At 41.5% G+C, this 24,026-nt stretch overlaps 1 protein-coding gene across 1 annotated transcript; it reads right to left on the reverse strand.

The window, feature by feature from the left end:
- Positions 1 to 476: 476 nt before the first annotated feature.
- On the reverse strand, positions 477 to 24,026 carry dnah3 (dynein axonemal heavy chain 3; the record flags this gene model as incomplete). Its single annotated transcript, XM_079231668.1, has 58 exons — positions 477 to 865; positions 970 to 1,107; positions 1,260 to 1,464; positions 1,578 to 1,720; positions 1,856 to 2,023; positions 2,284 to 2,441; positions 2,591 to 2,707; positions 2,885 to 3,129; positions 3,222 to 3,447; positions 3,618 to 5,245; positions 5,352 to 5,865; positions 5,955 to 6,153; positions 6,265 to 6,447; positions 6,539 to 6,755; positions 6,873 to 7,038; positions 7,122 to 7,788; positions 8,508 to 8,651; positions 8,740 to 8,896; positions 8,994 to 9,117; positions 9,208 to 9,387; positions 9,481 to 9,775; positions 9,867 to 9,970; positions 10,067 to 10,300; positions 10,390 to 10,519; positions 10,641 to 10,746; positions 10,969 to 11,069; positions 11,189 to 11,430; positions 11,532 to 11,643; positions 11,961 to 12,095; positions 12,199 to 12,418; positions 12,530 to 12,621; positions 12,761 to 12,937; positions 13,853 to 13,966; positions 14,092 to 14,200; positions 14,363 to 14,561; positions 14,653 to 14,767; positions 14,884 to 14,994; positions 15,258 to 15,350; positions 15,508 to 15,709; positions 15,836 to 15,972; positions 16,073 to 16,252; positions 16,713 to 16,829; positions 17,045 to 17,159; positions 17,544 to 17,635; positions 17,824 to 18,035; positions 18,164 to 18,308; positions 18,644 to 18,797; positions 19,131 to 19,254; positions 19,441 to 19,625; positions 19,766 to 19,944; positions 20,044 to 20,149; positions 20,240 to 20,370; positions 20,480 to 20,659; positions 20,767 to 20,962; positions 22,070 to 22,265; positions 23,415 to 23,592; positions 23,707 to 23,808; positions 24,009 to 24,026. The coding sequence occupies 58 exons, from the start codon at positions 24,024 to 24,026 to the stop codon at positions 512 to 514; spliced, it is 11,571 nt and encodes a 3,856-aa protein (XP_079087794.1). The 3' UTR covers positions 477 to 511.

Here is a 24,026-nt window from a genome sequence, read left to right on the forward strand (position 1 = left end):
CATATCAGCACCAGCTCTTTTCATAATGCAATTCCACAAGTTACTAGCTCAAGTTACTAGCTCTGTGGCTAAAGTCTGTATGAAACAAATTAAAATGAATAGGTTTTTCCACACAAAGTATAATATCTTTAGGTTTTCAAATAAATTCTCTACATCCACACAAATACTTATATTTACTGTCTAGCTCAAAGCTAGTATATATTATGCACCTTTGGTTTGGTTTAATTTAGAAAATAATACAAATACTGCAGTTTAAAGTAAATGTAAACTCCATCCCCAATAAATCACGCTGGATTTGCGACAATTGTGTCCTTCAAGACATAATAGTCTTTCAAGATGACATTGTTTTTTTAATTGTGGTCATTGTTACCAATGTAGGCTTTCAACCAAGCTTAAATCCTCTACTTGTTTCGGTTTACATCTGTCCTTCTTTGGCATACAAAGACATACATTTCTTTGGCATATGCAGTGTTTTAATATTGGTTAATATTGAATAGGTTGATGCTAACTCTTAGTCATCCAGCTGGCAGAGGCACGCCACCCCGCGGTTAATCCAGTGTTTCTCTGGCTTGTCAGAGGGCAGCTCGATGGACATGACGTAGTTCGTGGAGTGACCAGTGGTGGACAAGGTCCCTCTGCGGGCGCTTGTTTTATAAACTGGACAAACGTAGAGGTCTTCATGTTGAAACTTGGCCATTTCTCCCGGTTTGAGCTTGATGATGGGTAACAAGTCAAAGAGAATCTTGGGGAAGGACTCTCCAATGACCATGTTCTCTCGGTCCCAGCGGGCCCCCTCCATGAAAAGACCCTTAACATAGGCCCCGTCCTCCGGTTTCTCATCCATATGGGTCTCCTCTTTGGTTATCTGGAACACAACTCTGAGCATGAGTATCCACCCGATATATTCCAATTATTATGATTTAATATGACCAAAAACATGGAGAAAGGTTATCAAAAATGATTACATGCCTCAAATTCAAAGCCAATGAAGTCTATGGGGATGGTATACTTCCTGGCAAAATTCTGAGCCACGCCAGTAAGAAATGACTGGGTGAAGTAGAAGCCAGAGAACCAGAAGACTGTCGGTGGGCCATCATTTATCCAATCCTGTCAAGACAGACAGCCAATGACATGCATAGGTATTAGAATATTCCATTTTAGAAAGTGATGTCATCCATTTTCCATACAACCAGCGTTGCTTTACTACACACACAATGTAATACATGGGTTTTAAAACTAACAACAATCCTAATTCTTACTTGTAGGAACTGCAGCCTGGTTAACAGATCAGTCACGTAGCTCCCCAATGGCTTGAGAGAAGGGTACGACTTGGCTGCCCACACAGCGGGCACCTTGCCCACCTGCATACTGTTGAAGACGTTCTCAAGCTCTGTAGACATAATGATCTGGCCCTTCAAAGCTTTACGGATGTTTACCAAGCTGACGCGCACCACATGAGTGAGTCTGTCAAGTGTGGAGATTAATGTCATTAAGTATTAATTGTGTGTCCTGCACAAACTGAGCAATGAATAACCAACATTAATATTTAATTGCATAGCAACACAAGTTGTTATTACCTGTTAAAGCGGATTATTTCCTGCCTCAAAACAGTATTCATGGACTCCTCATACGTGACTGGGTATTTATCCATCACTATTTCTAAGTCAAAATCTGCTGGCAGCTTAGACAGAATGTCCTCTGCAAGCTCATCTACTACTTCCTAACCACAGACAGACGACAAAACAAAGCATGAATATGAGACAACACATTTGCATGTAGTATTTCCTCAGAGAAATAAGCAGAAGCCAAGAGTGTAAAATTAAATTCTGCGTGCTTCAGAAAAGGCCGTGCAAACCTGAGGAGACTTGGCACCGCCGCCCGTCTGCCTGGGCAGAGTCAGCAGGACTCCATCCAGGAGCTGATTGGTCTCTTGATTATCCTTTGTGATGTCAGCGTTGCTATGAAGTCCGAACACACAAGGATCGGCACAAATTGGAAGACTGCGTGTGTAATCAACATAGGTCTGGAAAAAAGAAAATACTTTTTGAAAACATATTTCTTTATTAGGTAGGATAATTAAAGAAGTACTTGAGTTCTAGCAGTGATCTTCAACACCCAGAGGCCAAAAACGATCGAGATTTCATTCCAGCTCAAACTCATCAATCCTCCTCTGGGCTATCAGTGAAATGTGTCGCTGTTGTGTTTATTTGAAGTGCAAGCCTGAATTTATTTTGACCATCATGACATAAGAAGACAGATGCTTTATGGCAGCTCTGACAGTACCTGATGGGGGCCGTGAGCTGGGACATAATACAGATCTCCCTCACACACATGGTAACCCTCCTGCTGTATCAGGTCCCAACTGAAGAAGATGGACAAAAGTGACATCAGCAGACGCCTGTCTTTGTCATCTGTCACCCTGCCACCATAGTTGCACTCCCCTGAGAAGAGATGAAGATCATTAAAGCAAAAACAAAAAATAGAAACCCTAGCAGATTGTTGTTTTGTGTTTGTTGAGAGGTATAATACATATTTTTATATATACAATATAATTAATGTCATGCTATGTTTGCAACTATATCATTTTCACCTGTAAGATAAGTGAGGGCCTCCAGTGGAACCTCCTCATACTCATCCAGGAACATTTGGATCTGCCTCATACTGATCCTCAGGTCAGACTCGTTAAACTCATAGGGAATATTCCAACCTGCAAAAGGGTTGTTTTAACTTAAATAAAAAATATTGGAACAATAATAAATATTAAATGATTCCAAAAATGTTTCAAATTTAAAAAACAAAAACCTTACATTAAAATGATACAGTGTAAAAAAAAAGAAAGAAAAAGAAGACACATCATCACACCAAGGTCAAACAGAGGTCTCACCCAGAGGTCCAAAGTTCCTCCTCTCCTGTACTAGAGCGTGGAAGAAGGTGAGACCAAACAGGAACTTTTGCCAAATGACCTGCTTCTTGGAGCTGTCAAAGAAGGCAGGGTCAGAGATAGGGTGGCTCAGGTAGGAGCGCAACAGATTGGCTCTTATTCCTTTCGGAGGCTCATTGGTCATCTTCAGCCCATTCTGCAGGATACTGACTGGGAACTTGTCGGATGGATAACTGGTTAACCACAACCTGCAGAGAAGAAAATATACTTGCCTTTATTGTCTTCCTCATGCAAGAACACGTTTCAGTTAAACTCAATAACTGTGTAGAGAGTCTGTTACCTAAAGCTAGGATGTGTGTTCTCTGGGGTGATGGTTTCCTCACAGATCCTGTCCAGAGCAGGCATCCAGCTGGTGGCCAGGTGGCAGTTCTGCAGTACCACCCAGGTACCCTCTTTGATGGCTTTGTCAATCATCTGAGCTGCTAAGGGTCCTTGTCCCTGCCCGAGAGAAATGGTTTGGGTCTTTCCGCCCCCCATTTCTCGGTCATCAGCAAACTTCAGAAGGCCTGAAAAAACAATTCAATACTGTAATTAACTTTTGGCACCCAAACATAAAACCACTTTTTTTCCGTCACTTCTGAAACAAGTTTCCCTCTGTATTTAATTCTAGATTACAGAAGGTTTGGGGCAATCATGTGTTAAAATGTAGAAAGGCCACAATACTTTGATTAATCACCTGCAGTTGGATCAGATCCTGGCGACAACACAAAGATGAGAGGAGAGCATGAGTTGGAGTCTTTGTAACTCCCTGCCAGGTCGAAGGTGGGCGGTTCAATGTAAGCCTGTCCCATGTTATCCACTATGAAATCCTGCACTGCTGGAACCACTTTATCTGGCCTGAAGCACCTGATTACCACCATTCTGTCCATTCCAACCAACTCACTCCACTGGTCAGGTAACTGGTCCTTATGGGGCTTTCCTGAATCATAGAGCTTCTTCCATTTTGACACATTGTCTTGGACATGTACAAAGAAACCATCCAGGTTTGGAAGTTTGGATGCCCTGACGATTTCAGACCACGATTTGTCAGACAGCCACTCTGGAGCAGGGTTGGGGTTAGGGTTATCCAAAGCAATGCCACCTGTTAGAAGGAAGCGCCAGACTTGGTCGTCAACCTGGTCTTTCCCTTGCATGATGCCAACAGTGAGCAGCAGGGAGAAAAGCATTTTATCCTTCTCAAAAAGAGAGCGGCACACATTCTTGTAAATGCTGAGGGTAAAGTGCTCAACAATGTTGTAGATCCTTTCCTCTATATCATCGCTTTTCAAGCTCTGGGCAATGGAATACAGGTAGAGATTGATGAACCAGGTCAGGGAGTACTGGTACATAGGATCAATGTTGGCCAATTCTGAGATGCAGAAAAACATAATGGAGGAATGCTCGGCCACAGGACGGTAACCCATGCGAGTTTCATCAATTTCTTTCTCTGTGACACTTGCAATTTTTTGCTTCTCTGAGATCCCCTCTGAGAGGACTTTGGAGGATGACAAGACCTCAATGGCGGTCTCATCCTCAAGGATGTTCCCCTGTGAGGAGGAGAGCACCTGTAAAATCTTATCCTCAATTTCCTTGAGCTGCTTGTTGTTGGCAGCACTCTCCAGAATGAGCTGGTTCTTCTTCTCTTCTAGCTCAGGTTTCTCTTTGGCTGCTACAAGCCCTAAAAGCTGATCCTGTAGGCCCTGTGGCGTGATCATAAAGTTCAGCAGACAGACCTTTACAGCCACCTCTGGGAGATAGTGAGGGTTCCTCAGTCCAGTGGTCATGTAGAACAAAAAGTCTTTAGAATATTCCACAATATTCTCCCCTATTTTCATATACTCCACACCCTGTTGCTTGAAGGTCTGCTTCCGCAAAACAGGCTCAAGTACCGGATCAAGTTCCTCTCCGATGTTCTCCAAAAGAACTGGGGTTCCAAACTGGATGCAGTTCTCCAAAACTCTCACATATTTTCCATCAGACAGTTTGATGACTGCAAGTTTATTTGCCTTCTCCATGTTCTTGATCCACTTGTTGGCTTGACCTTGAGGGTCAATCATTAGGGGCCACCGGCGGGAGCTAAACACTATGATACCATTGTCTGTGGAGAAGGAGTCCACTGGCAGTCCAGCAATCTGCCATGCCCTGATGGACACCTGGTTACCCAGAGTGTTGCTGAGGGTTAAATCCTGAGAGCAAGGGATTTTTTTCTCCTGGCACAGAATATGCCACTGCTCCTGGCATTCTATACGGTAGTCAACAGTAAAGGCCCCAAGGAAAGATACAGTTCCTGAAGAGAGGAGTATGTCACCTGTCAGGTTGTTGTATCTGCAGAGGGGAAATATAGTACCAATCTGATTAATAACAAACTTCAGGCATATTACACATCATGACTGTGAAGATTAATATACAGTACATGTGTCTTTTGATATACCTAATCCCTAGTTGCCTTGCAGCCTCTGTCCACCTGTCCTTCTCCCCACCCAGTCCTCCAATCAGCTTCTCTGCCCTGATCAGCTTCTGAGAACATAAATCAATGTTGTCTTCCAGGTCATTCTTCTTGTCAATCATGCATGTCAAGTCATCATTCAGGCTCTGCAGTCTGTCCTCCACTTTTTTCAGCTCAGCTCTTTTCACTGTCAACGTTTTCATCTGTACAGCCAGTTCATCCTCAGCCAGCTTTAGTCTCGCCTTCTTTGGGGCTACCACTTTGGCTACTCGCTCATACACTTCCATTGCTCGCACCCATTTACAGAGACCCTCACAAGCCGAGGAGACATTTTTAATGATAGAGGGCTGGAACTCAGGGTTGTCCACAAATTTGTCTCTGATTTTCTTGATGTTCGCGGCAGGAATATTGTCTTTGTCATAGGCTTTGAGGCTCTCCAAAAACTTCAAGTCTCCAAGGAGCTTCTTCGAGGGGCCCCAGTAGTCCTCAATCATCTTACCTGCAACATATTTAAATGAAAACGCACAATACCTTTGTCAATAAGAATAATGCCATATAGAAATCATTCAGTCAAAACTGTGCTCTCACCTGAGCCACTAGGATCAGGTTTTCTCTCAGGTTTGATGCCCTTCATGATACAGATGGACTCCATAACTAGTTTTACTAGACCTGGTGGGTTCTGCATAGCCTTAACTACTGTAATATCTGAAGGTTTTAATGTGTCCAAGGCTGCCAGGGCAGCCATCATCGGAGGCATTGCTTCTTTCAAGTCTCCCTCACACTCTTCCTGAAAGACAAACAACCTGTGTCTAAATACGTGAACAGATTTGAACACTACATATATTATGGACATTTTGCAGTGGCAAAATATTTCATATCCTTGGAAATACATTAATACCTTAATGGCTTGAGCTGCAGCTGCTGCTTCATTCGCAACTTTCTCATCAGCAGACACAAGTTCTTTCTTCGCGTCCACCTCCACAGTTTCACCCTCTATCTTGACCATCATCTTATCTGTGTCAGCTGAGGTCTGGATGAGCTCTGGCTGCAAGGCGGTCAGCTCCTCCTGCATCACTGACACCTGTGGACATAGTATGATGGGTCTATACCATTCATTTGGCCAGAAAAACAAGGTGACATTCATGGAGATATTATTTGACAGGTTGCATCACCTGAGATGCAGCAAACTCCAGTTTCTGGAGACCAATATTGTAGCGGTTTCTCGCAGTATCCACTTCATTCCTCTTTGCATTGAGCAGAGTCTTGAAAGTGAGGATGAGTTCAAGGTAGGAGGTGGGTGTGACATAGTTGTGTCTCCTCAATCTGGAGAAGTACCTTTCAGACATCTCCCCGACACTTGTCTGGAAGGTCTTGCACATCTCCACCACCCTGAGATCACAGAAAAGAAATTGGGCATACTACACAGTTCTAAATGAAATTAAGCCCATGCCACTTTTAAGCAAATGGAACGAGTACTACTTTTCGGCATTCTTTTTATGTCCTTACTTCAGTCTGATATCACTGTCCATTTCCACATCCTCTAGGAACTTGTGGGCCACCATCTCCAGAGCATCATCTGGCCATGCATGGAACCAGTCAATGGTGCAGCAGTTGATAAGGGAGGGGAACATCCTAAGACGGTTCCTAAATGCATCACCAATAGGACTCATGGCTGTTGAATCCAATAATTTGTAGTTACTTACTAAAACTTCAATCAGAAAAAGAAAAAGAAAAAGGACAAGTAAAGGTGTCTACCTAGCACAATGTGAAGATTAGCCTTCACACGGTCAATGAAGAAATTGTACATTGAGAGCGGAGTGGCATCAATCTTTTTGCCCTCAAGCCGGGCGATTCCCTGCACTTTGTCTATGATGTCAGCACGTTCATCGGGAGCAAAGATGTTCGGCACATCACCAGTGTTGAGCAGCATGTTGATGTCTTCTAACATGGCCTCATCCTTAATTTGGCTGTCATTGAACAGGAACACCAGGTTCTTTCCCTCTATGCCTGCTTTAAGCATAATCCGCTTCAGGTCATCACGCCAGTCCGACAAGCTGTAGTTCTTGGTCAACTCAATCTGGGACAGGACGTAATCATTAATGAAGGTGCACAGCTTCGTGGCGCTCTGACGCCCCGAACCGCCAATGCCAACGAGTAGAAGGTGGCCATTGTCTTGTTTTAGCACACGACAGATGCGGGAAATGTGCTCAATGGCAAATTTGAACATCACAAGGGACATTGGTGTCTTGCTGCTGTTGTTGAACTCATCCAGGTAGAACTCCATCACTTGTTGTAAGGCAGACAAGTCTGTGATTTCATCGTAGGCCTTAACATCAGAATCAGGCTTGGCATAATCACCGAAGAACAAGCTACGGATGCTCTCAGATGCTACATTGCCATCTGTGCTTAGATGGCTCAGGAGCTAGACAACAACAGATAGACAGTTTTAAAACAAGACCAACACACTAACCTAGACAACCCAGCGACTGCAGTGCTGTTTTGTACCGAGATGACTTCTTTAGATTTGTACGTCTGCACTAGCACATGGATGCAGAAGTAGTTATTGAAGGACAAAATGTATCTAAAAGCAGAAACCCTGTATTTAACATGCTGATATAGTTGAATAATGTCTACCTGAGCAGATATAGTCATTCTTCCTCTGTGTGTGTTCTTATTCAAGCTTCTCCTTGCTTTGTTGACATAGTTGGGCTGGCCGTGCATTCTTTTAGTGCATACCGGCTAGCTTACAGCCGCTGCTCTGCTCTGCACTGATTTGTTACAGTAGTTACAGTTGATAATGGCGTCCCGGCAGGAAGCCTTGTGGTGGAAGCGTAGCACCCACCCTTTGGTTCCCCCTCAGGTAAACACTGTTGGTTCTGTCAGCACTTTCACCTGTTAGCTATTAACTGCCAGCTCGCCATCGACATGTTGAGAGCCATTAATAGGTCATTCAAATGCTCCCAATCTCAGATTTGACACCTTTAAACTAAATTTGAAGCAAATCTACTAAACACATATTTTTGCAATGCGCTTTTAATCTATGACATGTCATATTTTGTCATTAGTTTTTGAGAAAAGAATGCAGATTAATGAAGTGAAAATAGTTTTTTGAGTGTTTGTGTGCACTTATCATATATGTACCTTTTCCACACTCTGCTTAAAGAACTTTGAGGTTCTCTCTTTTACGATGCCAAAGAATGTCTCCTTGTCTTCCTCGTCAATAAGCCGATCATAGAAAACACGATAGACCTCATGGATCCACAGGCGGATCAGTTTGTCTCCATCCTGACATAAACAGTTAACATACATGAGGAAGAGATACTTCAATTGAGAACAGTTAACTTAAATATGTCACTATTGTTTCCCCTCTTACCTGCATGTGTGTATGTGGTGTCAAGAGCACACCCCGTATCACTCGAGCAAAGTCCCGCAGGTTGAAGATGTAGTGTGACTTAGACGGGGTGGGGAGGAAGCTGTCCATGGTGTCCTTATAGACTGCCATGGTGGCCTGAACCATGATCTTGCCGAGCCTTGGACATAAGTCAAAATACAGTAAATCTTTCTGACAAAGACAATTTAAATAATTCTACCACTGGTTGACATTATAATACATATTTGGCAAGTTACCTGTAGAACGTAGCATCAAAGCCCTTGTTGAAGTGCCAGTCAGCAATGGAGCTGAATATCTTGGTCAGTGTTTCATCATCAAAGGAATCAATTGAGATGATATTCAAGTGGCGGGTGAAGCGACCTAGCATATGAAACATTTTGTCAATTTCACCAGCTGCTTTCTTTAATGAAATTACTAATACCAACAAAAAAACAAAAAATTCAAACGTACTTGTAATGTCATTTTTCCCACCACCAGGAGGCCCCATTGCAGACAAGAACAGCACATCCACTATGTTTATTCTGGAGGTGTCCTTATTGTCATACCAGTGATGATGGTCAATCCACTGTCTTAACAGCTCAATTGGGGGTTGGGCGCCATAGATTTCTTTCGCTGGCATGTTCAGATCATCTATGTAGAGGAGATAACATGAATGACTAGAAAACACTGATAATTGTTTGATCCAACAGTATGGGATTATGCTGTATTTGTGTCTATCTTTACCAACATAGATGATACACTTCTTTCCCACAGGAGGTCCAAACACGCCCCTCCTTCTTCGGTCCAGCTTGGCCATGATGATGTCTTGGGTCTGATTCGCTGAGGTTCGGGCAGAAAAGTTGATACAGTTTGGGGTGTACTGCTCTTTAGGCAGCTTTACCAAGAAGCTTTTGTTGATGACAGATTTGCCAGTGCCAGTGGGCCCAACAAACAGCATGGGTATTTCATGTGCCAGGTAGGTACGCAGGAAAAACAGCTGACGTGCTGTCTCCATAGTTGGGATGATGAGGTCTGACACCTAGTAAGGTTAAGTTTCAGTTTCAGTGAACATGGACATTCACGGTGACCTCTTTAGCAGCAGTTAACCTCTGTGATATAAACACACTCACATTGGCTGCAGCTGGAATGACATTTTCTTCCATTGTGATTGAATCAGTCCATATATTCCACTGTCCTTGTCCATCCTTACGAAAGTAGTAGTCATAGACAGTGCCTGGAAAAAAATAAGAAAACCTCATGCATTACTAATATTAAAGAAGCAGGTTTTGTAATTGGTATCGTAACTATATACGTGAAATAATCTTGTGACCTCTCTCAGGGAAGATGTTGTCCTTTTTAAGTTTGATAGTCTTAGGCCGAGGGTGCTCATCATCCATGCCCATGATCAGTTTGCGGTAGAAAACATCAAACTTCTTACGACAGTCCCCGGTGACGGTTCCACCCAAAGTCCATACAATCGCAAATAGGAACAGACCCTGCAGCCACATGGTTATCTGCTGGCTGGACATCTGGGTGCCATCGGCTCCAGACGCAAACATTTCCTCTGGGTAAAGACAGGAACGTTAACACATACACTCACACTGATAAAAAGAAACATGCATTAATGGTCAATTTAATATAATTATTACAAACCCATCAGGCAGGTGTACAACTTTATGAGACTGTAGGCCAAGTGAATGGCAGATGTTTGAACCACAAAGCGACACACCCTGTCTATAAATTCCAGACAAGGTTTAACTAGCCAATCAAACAGGTCCACTAACTGTGGGACAAAAGATCAAAGAAGCAGGTATAAGACACATCATATGACATCTCAAGGGATATAAAGTGACAAAAACTTACCATCAATGAGTCAATTCAGATATGTGTGTTTATGATCTCACCAGCTCTCTATGCTCACTGTTCAGGCTTTCAGGCAGTGTGTTCATGTAGGAATCAATGAAAGGAGACCAACCCAGCTGCTGAGGTTCCATGTAGATCATACCACACCTTTTAGGCAGATGGTTACACTCAAAAACCACAATACAGTAACTTTTAACCTTTAAAAATGTGTGCTTTCTATATATATATATATATATATATATATATATATATATATATATATATATATATATATATATATATACACACACACACACACACACACACACACACACACACACACACACACACACTACAGTTGCTGGTGCAGCATCTGTCTGTTTTACTGACCTACTGACGGTAGCCGGAGAGGCTTGTTCCAGGTCAGCAGTTTCAAAGATCAGACTCATCTTGCTACTCATCTGGATAATCTCGCCACTCATTAGACAAAGCTGTAGAGTGAACAAGACAGAGGCATCTTATATAAAGGCTATAAATCAGAGGGACATCCTTTACAAAAACTATGAATGTATGGATACAATTGAATTAAACACATAAAAGTGGCCAGTACTTTCTTGTTGTCATCCAGCACAGTATTCATGTTCTCAATCCAGACAGCATCAATTGGCCCGTCAAAGATTATCCATTGTCGATTTTCCGAGGTGCAGATCGCCTGATTCCTGTAGGAGTTGGCCAGCACACCATCAGACCACTCATGGCTGACTGGATCAAAGGAGCCATACAGCTGGCCCATGGTGATGGCTTTGGGGTTGATAATGCAGTAATCCACAGCAAACTCTTCCATCAACTGGGCTGAAAAAGTGAAATGAGAAATCTTTGCTGGGGGTCAATTTATGATAAGAAAAACGAAAAAATAGTGCAATTAAAAGATAAATATTCATCGAAATACCAACCTTCATAAAGGTCTCCAAGGGCAGCAGCAAGAACTTTATATGCAGAAGTCTTTCCTCCAAGAGGCTCTCCTACTATCATGAAGCCATGGCGTACCAACATCATCTCATACACCTATCCATCATCACAAATCACAGTCTGAGTACATTAAAGTGGTATAAGTATACCGTTTTATCACAGTTCCATGTTTACTTCCTGTCGGCTTATGTCATTCAGGAAATAAACTGGGACACATTTGGAATGTTTAACCCTCGTGTTGTCTTGGGGTCAAAATGACCCATCAACACACATACATATACACTCGTACACGGGTCATTTTGACCCCAAGACAACACAAGGGTTAATTTTACAACTGTGAAATGGTCAATAACAACGAGCAAAACATATTTTATGAGTCTTTAGTATTGCAAAGTATTAGTCCTCATTGGTACCTGAATAATTTTACCAATGAACCATGGAACAGACTGGAGGTTGAGCTTAGCAATGTTGTCATTAAGAGCCTTGAGGAGAAGATCGTAGTCTGGTTTTGGAAGATCTACGCCTGGGAATAAATCAGAGATGATACCCTGTGGGCAGCAGAGGGAGAATTGAACTGAATAATTAATAAACCAATTGACAGGAAAAACAAAAACTAGAAATTACAATTGTATTTGCTTCAAAATCTGTCACCCTAAACAGTGGCACGTCCTGTGCCAGAAACTTGGCCATGTTGACGTCCATCAGCGCTCTAAGCAACAGCATACTCTCATTCTCCTCAGGGTACTTCAGCTTCAGATTCCCTGCTGCAGTCAGCACAGACTTCACAGCTCGCATACCATAGTCATAGTGGTGTTGGGAGGACAGCTGCTCGGAACACAAGCGGTAGGTGGCCACGATCTTCTGGGCCAGACTGGAATTTAGATGTATGAGGCTTGGTGAAGGAACCAACTGGGAGCTAAATCTAGCCCAGAAAAAATATACTTACTAATATGAATTTGTCCAAGACACCGTTCACACATACCTGCGAGATTCAATGAAGCCCATTGAGTATAATGATATTTCTCCAATGAGACCGTAGTCTGGCACCATCATAGCCACTGTACGGAAAAGAGCCTACAAGACAAGAGTGATGGGTGTACATCTAGTTCTAGCATCTTATTCTTTCTTTACATTTTACCAATTTTTTCACATCATCAGATTCTGCTCTGATGGGTCATGTTTAGGACTATGCTATAGTGCTGAAGGGATGTACCTTCAGGTTGTCAGGGAGCTCAGCCCTGCCAGCATAACCAGGGTTCATGGTGATGAACACAGAGCAGGTTGGGTTGAGTGACAGCTCCGTCCCCTCAAACAGGAAGGTCTTTAGATTCTTGGCAATGGCCTGTTGTATGCAGAGGATCTGCTGAGCCACCACAGAGAGAACCTCCACCTACACGAACACATGAGAAAACTATGTGAACTCATTTGTAAAATGCATTAATGTAACTGCTTTAAATCAGACACAATCACTGGCATGCATTGTGACTGAAAAATAACAATATAGTATTCATCATCATCAGACCATCATCATAAACCTAATCTCTATCTATGTATGAATTTTAGGATGCGAATGTGGCATATTGAAATGGATTGTAATTCAATCGCAAGCTTACATTTTGCAGGCTAACTATTCTCCTCAAGTGGGAGCTTTTCTTTGAGCCAATGAAACAACAACATAAGTAGAGGTGTGTTTGCCAAACATGTAGATGTAAATCATGGTTTGCAAATTTAAGGTGCTCTTTTACATGGCACATTTTAGAATAGAGGATGAGAGACCTCAAGACAGGAAATACGATAATGGATATTCTGATACGGTGCTTTTCCTTGACTCTGTTAAAAATGAAGCCAGTGCAATGTAGAGTTACAATTTGCAATTTCAATTATTTTTAGACACCTCTAGCAGCAGTGTTTTGTATGTGTTACAATCTGTCAATTATCCTCTGTTGGGACATTTTAAAGTGTATTAACATAATCCAAATCAAACGCAGTCTCTCTGTATCCTGCTGAGTTGCAAATTGTCTAAACTTAGCAAGGCGTCTGTGGTGGAGGAAAACAGGTCTTGTTATTGTGTAGTTGTGCAAACTTAATGTGATTTTTTTATCCGAGAGGCCAAACAGACCACTAAAGTTGTATCATTAGCATTTTAACTAAAACAACACAAACCAAATACTAATCCTGATAATAATAGACTATTTGTTCATGAAACTTGAGCTACTATTCAATTAAAGCAGATAGAGTATGTCAGTCATTTGATTCCCCGCATATACACAGATTTGACCAGTATAACAAAAGGTTGTGTGCTCACCTCAATACGATTGAACTCATCAAAGCAGGCCCACGCTCCGGACTGTGCCAGTCCTTTGAAGAACTTACTCATGGCCTTGTAGTCCAGACCATCGGAGCAGTTGAACACCACACACTAAGATGAGATGAGACGAGACGAGATACGGGAAATTGCTGAAATTTGCAGATGTGCAGAAACGGACACAAATAAAAACACATATAAAATGCAGATCAGTGTTTACTGAAAAACATTTGGTGTACCTGTTTTGCCAAAGCTTTTGCCAGATCTTTTGTGGTCTCAGTCTTGCCAGTGCCGGCAGGACCCTCAGGAGCTCCCCCCAAGTTTAACTTCAAAGCCCCCATTAGAGTTCTGGTGTAGCACAAAGTTATTAGAAAATATAATGCAGTGAAAGAACTCCACTTTTTTTTACATCAATTTTAGAAGTTACAGTATGTTAGAATAACATTTTTAATATGATATTGTATTTTGCAGTTCTCCATCCATAGCCATGGGATTACATAAGTAAGTCACCTGTAGCAGCGGTCAGTAAGCGGTGTAATGACAAGACGGGGGGAATTGCCCAGATATTCATAGCCATATTTCAAGCAAGTGGTGATCATGCGCAGCATCACTTCTCCATCCTCCCAAAAGTAGCGCAGCTGAGAAAGCCACGCAAAGTCATTCAGTGAGGAGACACCGTCCTCTGCCAGTTTTGCCACAACATCTCGAGCTAGTAGGAGGAAAGAGCATGAGTTTTTCTGCAAGCTAAATGTAATCAAGAAATCATATTTGATCCCTTTAAAAGAACAGGTCTACATTACCATGAACGTCTATAACAGTAAGAGCACCAAGGGTCATCCTTGCCCCTCCAGGCAGCTTCCCACGCACCAGCTCCACAATGTCAGAAATCTGAGCGTTGCATTTCTCCACATAGGCCTGCAGGTGGAATGGAAAATCAGTCGGCAGGTTAGACTATAGTCTAATAACCATGACATCTGTGGGCAAAGAAGTTTGTGTCTCTCTTTGTGGAAGTTATCAGTGGATGTACTGACAGGCAGAGAGTTGGTATGTATGGCTTCAGATACTTCAGTTGTCCAAAAGATGGAGGAGGCACAGATGACAACTTGGCCAGGCCACTGCAGCACCCACTTCTTCCTGGGCAACTACAGCACAAGCAGATAAAATATTACACAGTAAAGAAAATGTTTTAAAACTGTGCATACCTATCTGAACCAAAATAAATGCTAATAATGATAATTATTTTATTGTATCATCCTACTTTGTATTACTGCTCCAAAGAATTAATGGATGGTTTAATGTAAATAAAAACAATTAAACCCAGTCTCCAGTTTACTAATGATTTGCCTACATCTATTGTCAGTCAAGTCCATCATAGAGTCAAAAACAAAGTAGTATGCCCAAATACATCTGTGTACTGTATCACTCCTTCATGGATGACATGTCGAACACTCCTCAGCATAAGGTTCTCCACCTGCAGCAGCCACTTCTCTACCATGCCCTAAAAATCAAAGAGAAGCAGTCCACCACAAATATCCACCATGTTATGTCCAACAAAGTTTCAAAATATAAAATACATACATATATCAATTTAATGTAAACATACACAGTATAATACAACTATTTTACACTGTACAAAAATACTGTCTGTTCCATACGTTGGCTTGAGCTGGATAAATCTTTTCTGTGAAGGTCACAGTCTCCTTCTCAGAGCTGATCATGCCAATGATCTCTAAGTCCTTAGTGAACTCCAGTTTGGCGATGCCCTCAAAGCACTTTTTCAGGTGAGGCTGCACACATAGTGGGTCTTTAGTTTGTGAGAGGATCTCTAGCAGCTCGTCGTTGGACAGGAAGAAGAACCTGGAAATATGATGAAGATGAAGGGGAGAGATGAAATATAATACTCGATTTTTAACCTCCCTGAGGAGTAATTTTGTGTCCAGACTATTCTAATGTACTATTAGGTATTGTACTAGTGGTCAAAACCTTGGGAAAAAGAGCCTCTTCTTTTCCAGGTAGATACTGAGGCCTTTTTGGATGTCATCTAAAAACACATTGGACTCCTGTAGCCGTTCCAGCATGTTAGGCTGACTTGTAGCCACCAGCACATGTGTATCCTTAACCTGGACCAGTGAAATCACAAAGGCATTATGGTGAAGCATTGCACGTGAGACTGAATTTTCCCAAAACTTAACAAGAAGTTGTGTTTCAAGAGAATCTTACCGCCGTAGCCATGATGTCCTTCCAGTAGCCGTCCACAATGGCAAACTTGCGTCCCTCTTCAGGCATCTGGGCAATGATGTCCTCAGAGCTGAAGATGGGTTCAAGGTAAAGCCAAGTAGATTGACACTTCAACATGGAGTCCAGGATTTCCTGCATACCCAGCAACTTGTCCTCCCAATGCTGCGTAGAAAAGTAATAGTGAGAATAACAGAAGTATAGCAACAACAAGCTATTGTTGTGACTCATAGATAAAAGCAAAGTATAGCTTACAAAATGCAACAACAATCCTACAAAAGCCTACCTCATTCTGAAGAAATAAATTTCCTGCATTCCTAAAACTGGTTATTCGAAGTCTTTTATGGTAATTTTATGACAAATCCACTTCCACTGGTGTATAGAGTGGCACAGCTGAGTTTGTGTTTATGCAGAACAGGTAATTTTCTGACTTGTTCTGGCATGAAATTGTGCTTGCATACCCATCTGCTCCATTGCTATCAGATACACAAGAGTTACCTTTGTGGCTTTCGTTGGCAGAGGCGCACACATACTTCCAAAACCACACAAACTAATATTATGTATGATGGCTTTTTCATATAAAGTACAAAGGTGACTAAGAGTGACTTGTGGTGTCATGTCTTACCTTACATTCAGTCTCTATTGGCTTAATGAAAGGTGAACCTCGCATGGTCTGTGTCTTAATAATGTGGTCATCAAGAAGCACTTGGATGTCATCCACTGCTGACACAATATTGGTACCCTATGATGAAATATAAAATGTATTTAATACAAGTTGATATCAATGTTCTGCATGTATATACATGAGCAATTAGAGTGTAAAACAACATAACCAACATGTCAATTTCTTGTAACATTTCAACATTGAAGATGCAATTCTTTGGAGGAATTACAACGACAGTCCCCTTGTGGTATGTATATTGTGAATGTATGTGATTATATTTGTGTTTGTCCTACTGTATCTCTGTACGGAGTGAAAGAAAACAGGAGCTCAGCCCATTCACTTATCATCTTCTTCATAGATTTTTCTAGAGAGTACTCCTTACTAGCCGATGCTCCAATATCTTCCAACCTAGGACAGAGGTCAAAATAGAATTACTGTCTTGAGGTTGTTTGCCTCTGCCATCCAGTCATGTAGCAGTTTACATCCACAACTGGCCAAAATATCATAATTGTATCCTGTTAGACATTTGCGTGATATGTCATAATTAACATATTCATTATTGAGTTATGGCCAAAAAGGTGTTGACCATTGACAACCTAATTCGAATCAATTCTAAACAACCTTGAGACTTCTGGCCACGCCTGTCACCGGTGCGGAGGCATAACATAACACCTTCTGCTATTGTTGAATATTTCCATGAGGGTCACTAAGAGGTTTTCCTCTGAACACAGTACACTCATTTTGCTCCTTGCATGTCTTCCAACACAGTGTAATGTCAGTAGAGTGTCTCACTTATTAGAGAACTCGGAAAGCCCCATGTCCAACATGTTCAGCAGTGAGCTGCTCACATCCGGTTTCACAGCACAGCCCACAATACTGCTAATCTGGAGACGGACAAAGGGATCGTAAATTATTCACATTAGCTTCATGGATCACTGGAGACGCAGGACACTTGGCCTTTACAAAGTTAATCTAACACAGGATTTCATTCAGATGATCTAATAAAACTAAAACATAAATTTAGGATAAAAGCGTCAGCTAAATTAAATGTAATGTAAAAAATTCAGCTGACCTCCTCCCAGTGACGGTCTTTGATGCCGGGGTTACAGATGGTCGTCAGGATGGGTAGGTGCTGCTTGAACTCGTTTATCTTGCTTTTGAAGCTTTTGGCCACCAAACAAGGCCCAGGAAAATTTGAGAAAGACTTCGTCAGTTTATGAGTGGTTCTCCACATCATGTCAAGGTGATCAGAGATTTTCTCAGCATTCAGCGTAAGGAAAGGACCTAAGCGTTAAATGATAAATGAAGGACACCAATGAGAAAACAGCTATGCATCCTGCTTGCACTTGCTGTTTGCCATTAGTCGTTATTTGCGCAGTCACACAGTAGTTTTGAGAAACTGACATACATACCATTCATCCACTCTTCTGACATGACCTGAAAGTTTAGTGCTGTGGTCCAGAGCTGTTCATATGGCTGTTTGTCAACGATCAGAGTTTGGAGCACTGGGAACTGGCTCTGTTCAATCTCCAACAAAGTCTGCTCATTGTTGATATCCTGTAGAATATCAGTGGTATAAACATATTCCATATTGCTTGGGTATCTTAGCTTTGAAATCAAAAGCATAACCATGTGCGTATTTGTGGTATCCAAAACATATTATTATAATATTTTTTATTTATTAAGGCAAGTACACAAAGAAACAGTGCAATTGTGATACATTTAACATTTTTCTTTTCCCATCCCAAGCATTCAAGTCAACAGTATCATTCTTCTTGTGAACAAACTCCCTCCCCGACCAACAAAAAAAAAAAAAAACTCTTAATTGAGGATACAAAAATAATAATAATAATTAAAAAAATAATAATAAAACATATTAAAACATATTTTACCTCTAGTTCAGTGACAGCCGCCTCCAGGTTGGCAGTGATTTGCGTGAGATGTCTCACATTGTTCTTCATTTCCTCCATGTTCATCACTTCCTTCTTCTTAAAGGCCCGTATCTCCTTGTCCACAACCTGCAGCATGTGCTCAAAATCTAATATCCTGAGATAATCAAATGGAGGTAACAGTTTTCATTTCAGTTGTTGACTTTGGAGACACGATAGTTAGTTTGGTGCATCACAGACGACAGACACACTTTCTGAACAGTTAGGAAAAGATTCTGGGATTCTTAAAGCAGTTGATCCTATAGATGTCAGTGACTTTTAGCCTACTGTAAAGGGATGTTTTAAAATATTAGTTTGAACTAATTTACTGCAATTCTTGGAGCCAAACAATTCTCAGGTAGGATGCTCTTTGGACCAACCATTGGAAAACATCACATTCAGCTGTGGGTGTTGACACCTGTGTGAGACAGAGTGTGAAATGTTTAAAAACCTTTTTTGGAGGAGTTCCTGAGCCTGTTCTTTCACAGTGGTCAGATGAGTCTTGCTGTGTTCAAGCTCAATCAGAATCCCATCGGGCCACTGGAAAACACGGGAGTTCAGCCTCAAGTCATCAACTAGAAGAAAAAAGAAAAAAATAGAAGAAAAATTATTAATATATTGTATTACAACTTTTGCTACATTTTGTTACATAGATAAAGTCAAATGAAAAGATATGTCATCTACTGAATGGTGCTATTACTGTAGATTACATGTAATTTCTTTTAACTGTAATTGCAAATACCATGAGAGGTTATACATACAGGGTAGAGTGGCATAGTCCAGGAGGAAGCTGAGGCGGTATGTTGCCTCATCTATTTCATCTATCAGCTTGTGAATGGTCACATCACTGGTTTCTTGAATGTACTTGTTGAGAGACACCAACTCCTCTGTGGTTTCTGGGGAGCTTCTGATGGTCTCGGTAATATCCTCATACTTTTGACAGATCCTGGGAAAAGAATGTTTGTAGTTGACGTTCTCTCTCTTAACATTTTAGTAAACATGGAGCTGATTTGCCGTTTAAACTAAACAAAGTCACCGTCACTTTCTGCTGTTCGTGTTAGAAAAGTTTAAGGAGTTTCCCCTCACCCCTTATTAAGCTCTCGGTTCTCCTCCACTTCAAACTTTATGATCTTCTCTTTCAGTTTCTCAGCACGGTCACACAGGTCATCATTCAGCTTGCCAGCATACAGACAAAACATGGACAAGGGCACTGTGACATGCAGTGAGGCAATCTCCTTCCATGACTGATTAATGCTCTCAATTTTCTGAGGATTGAAATAGGGAGAGAGGACTTGGTAGACAGCAAAGACCAATTGAAAACCGAAAGTGTTCTGTGTAGATTTTAGATGGAAAAGTTGTATTACGTCTCTAAATTCTTCTAACGAGTGCCTTTCTTTGAGAAAACTTGAGATTTCCTGCTTTGCTCTATGGTCCAGTAGATTGCTGTATTGCTGATATACGCTCAAATACCTGAAAAATAAGATGTAGTATTAGCAGCTCCTCTACACTTGCTAGTACTTTAGAGTAGTTGAAAGGCATAAATTCAACACGTGTCGTTACTTCTCAGGTCCCACGATGTTCTTGTGGAAAATGTCTTTGGCTTTGTTGATTAGGTTTGTAACCAGCGACTCATTAGGACCGACGGCCCGTAGGTAAAAGTTATTTAAATAGGGAAAGAGGACACATTCCACCTGGCAAAAGTAAATCACATTATGTTTATGGTTGTATAAAAAAACAGAAACAGCATTGCATAATATATAATTGATTTTCAAAGCGTGTGGTTCTCAGGGAATACTGTACCCTTAGGAGCTTCTCAGCACTCTTGATGATTTCCATGAAGCCTCTGTGGATGAGCTCCCAAAGTTGCTGAAAGCTTGGCCTAAAGTCAATGTGAGACTCATTCACCTGTAGCTCAACCAGTAGCACCTGAGACTGAACATACTTCATCTCATCAAACACCTCGCCAAAGTCATTGCCGTCCTGAAGAACACAGAACACAGCAAGAGTAGATTCTGGAACTCCGCTCTCAAAATTTGACAGTAATTTCAAAGAGATAAAATTGTAACAATCACTAATTTTGTCCAAACCTCATGTTGAGTGAAGAAATATAACAGGTCCTGTAATGATTCTACAACCAAGCTTCGCAGCTGCAATGACATGAGAGCAGCCACACAGTTGAAGAGCTGCTGGACAATAATTGGAGCCTCCTCCTCACTCTGGGGTATGAGGGGCAACCACAGGTCCGTGGAGGCCTCAATGAGCGAAGCACACCGAGGAAGCCACCTGAAAGAAGATAATTGTGAGCTCAGTTTGAGCTATTTTGTAATTACTTTTCTTTCTGTCACATAACACTGGTGATCATAAATGGTATTTCTGTAATCATAATCTGCTTCCAAGAGCATGTGTGATGATGAAATACTTGAAGCGCTTTCTGCACTGTTTTCTGTTTCAAATCCATGATGTCTACATGATGAAAGCTCTACTGACTGCACTAGTTACTGCAGGTATTATTTGCTTTATTTATTCCCTGGTTCTTATTACCGTTAACACAACCCCATAGAGACACTTAATGCCCTCTGGATCTGGAGGCATGGCATGGGAGCCTGAGACACTGCAGAATAATAGTATCCAAGCAGGTGCAATTTTCTAACATGGAAATAAACAAATAGAAGCTAGCTTCTACAAATTGCAGTGGCTCATATTTCAGTCAGGCAGCCAGCCATCCTACAGGGCAGCTACATGTTCTAACAGGCTACACAACAGGCACGCAACAAAGGATGCAATGGAATCCTAAAGTGAGGCAGTGTGTAAAGCAATCCCCTGAAAGGCAGCCTGACATGGCGCTGACAAAGTGGACAAGGTGGTAATATGAGACTGCACCAACAGAAGGATTAGCTCTGTTGTGTTCGTACAAGCCAATGAAAGGACATTCTTCAACATTAAGTCTGGAAATCACATTATGGTACCACTGAGAGACTGGCAAGTTGGCAGTACTCACTTTTGGACCAGTTCATCTCTTGTGGTTTGGCACCGTCTCTGGACAAACTCTTCAAACTGAGATGGCAGGAGAGGGACGCTGGTTGAGAAAAGGTCTTCCAGTCGAATAAATCTCAAGGATGAGAAGCTGAAATGAGATTGTACGTATTTATTTTACTTTGTATCTCTTATATTTGTTTGCACGTAAAAAAAAAATTATAAAACATATGATGTGTACACAAAGACACATAAATGCAAACACAGTTTTACCTACATAAACTCAGAATCCAAAGTAAATAGCTTCTACAAAGACCTCTCCTAAAAACATTTGTATTTAGACGCAGAGGTGCTGTTTTGTGAAATTCAAATTTACACATTGTTCATCATCTTGCTGAATGCACACTCCTGTATTACTTGTTCAGCCAGTCTTTCTGTAGTAGGGCCATCATGACAGTGACAGTAAACAGATGTTGGCTTTGCCATATGTAGACCTCCTTGTAACTAGTTGCCCAAGGCACTGGCGCACAGATCACCCTCCTGGGAAAAGGCTTGGGGATGCTGGATATGGACAGTCTCTGGCACTCAGATGGGTCCATCAGAATGTAGTCCACTGTCAAGGAACCACATGGAAGACAAAATAGATTAAACAGATTGACCAAAACTCATTTTCAAGGCAAATGAAATATTAATGAAAAAAAGCACCAAACCCATATTCTAAATATGTTTTAAATAATCCTTATTTGTTTATGATTAATGTGCTTACAGATACGTAGATCGCAGCAAACATAAAGTAAAGCTGAAGCTGAGTTCTGAGTTCTGAGTTCATTTTGGTCAGACGGTCAATAAAAACAATGTTAAAGTGATACTGGCGCATGCTTAGAATGTCCAAATAAAGCAATACTGTCATTAAAGATTCACGGACACGTTATTGTTTTATACCTATGCTCTGCTTGAGGCTGAGGAAATACTCTCTTTTGACCTCTTCTTCCATGTTTGCCCTTATAATCTTGAGATTTTTACTACTATCCTCCGTTTCGGGAGGCAGCAGGCGCATGATGTTCATCATCTGCTGGGATGGATGGGGTGATAGCACAGAGCTGGGGATACCACTGGTAATATAGTATGCATACCTCTGTGTGAGAAAAGTTAAGATCAATAATGTGTCAGAAAAAGGTGACTCAAATGATTCTAATCAGCCACTGACACGTCCATTACTGAATTAATTGATACTTGCTTCCAGGTCTCGCTCGCTAGGTTCTGTCTGCTTGGCCCTCATTTTCTCCTCTCGGCTATGTATTATGTCGAGCTGCTCTTCAGGACTTATGGGTCGGCTGCTGGCAGTTTTCATTTCTTCATTACTTGATCTCGCCTTTGGCCTAGGTGAGAGGGAAGCATGATAAGATGTATCTCAGTGAAAGAATGAACGAATCAGATGAAGTGCTTCAAGCAAAAGAACATTATAAAAGATAAGCTAGTGCTCAAATGTGTTGCTTTAAAGTTTAAGGGCATAATAACCTTCGTCCTGGTGTTATTCGTTGTCTCCTTCCAGATGGGGTTGATGCTAACAGCTGGGTTAAGATCAAAATATATTCTGAAGTTTCCAGAGCACATTTTGAATTAGAATGAAAAAAAAGAAAAGGAAAGCATATTGCAAACATAGACAGTCTCAGACAGGCTTCCCTTAGTCACAAAGACCTGGGTTTGATATTAGAGGAACATGAAAGGATACAAGGCCTTCTTGGTTTTGTCAAGGATTGACGGAGAGTTTGTCGTCTGTGCTGGAGTTTATTAATCTTAAGATCCTGGGCCCGGGGACTGTAGTTATTACCAATAGACTCACTGGGAGTACGGTGGTGACGTAGCTCTTTAAAGGGAGCTGCTAGTGTCCAAGAATGGATCTGGAGGATGGGTGGGTGATGACTGTGCCTCAAGACTATCTGTAAATAGTTGAATGTTAGGATGACGTATGTTAGCGTCAAGGTTCATGTGTTTAACTGGTTTCTATAAAGCAATTGTTTAGTGTCATATGGTACAGTAACTGCTATTCTTACTTGATACAGTTCTGAGGGTTCTGCATCACAAGCGACGGGCAACAGGGGGGGGAAAGGATATTCTCTGCTCTGACTCATATTAAAGATGGAGTCATCCTCCATCTGTAGTTCAGACAAAACACAAACAAACAAACCTGTGTTGTACAACGACAATAAACAAACCGTGTCACCTGTGTAACCACTGACACTTTCGTTTGACTCTAATTTGCACATTAAAATGACGTCTTTTCACCGGTGACCATATTCGTTCAACGTCTCTTCAACGGAAACACGCTCACTAGGTCGTGAGGTTAAAACTTTACCTGCTGAAGCCTCTCCAT

This window comes from Taurulus bubalis (genome assembly GCF_910589615.1).
Source record: "Taurulus bubalis genome assembly, chromosome: 16".
Classification (NCBI taxonomy): domain Eukaryota; kingdom Metazoa; phylum Chordata; class Actinopteri; order Perciformes; family Cottidae; genus Taurulus; species Taurulus bubalis.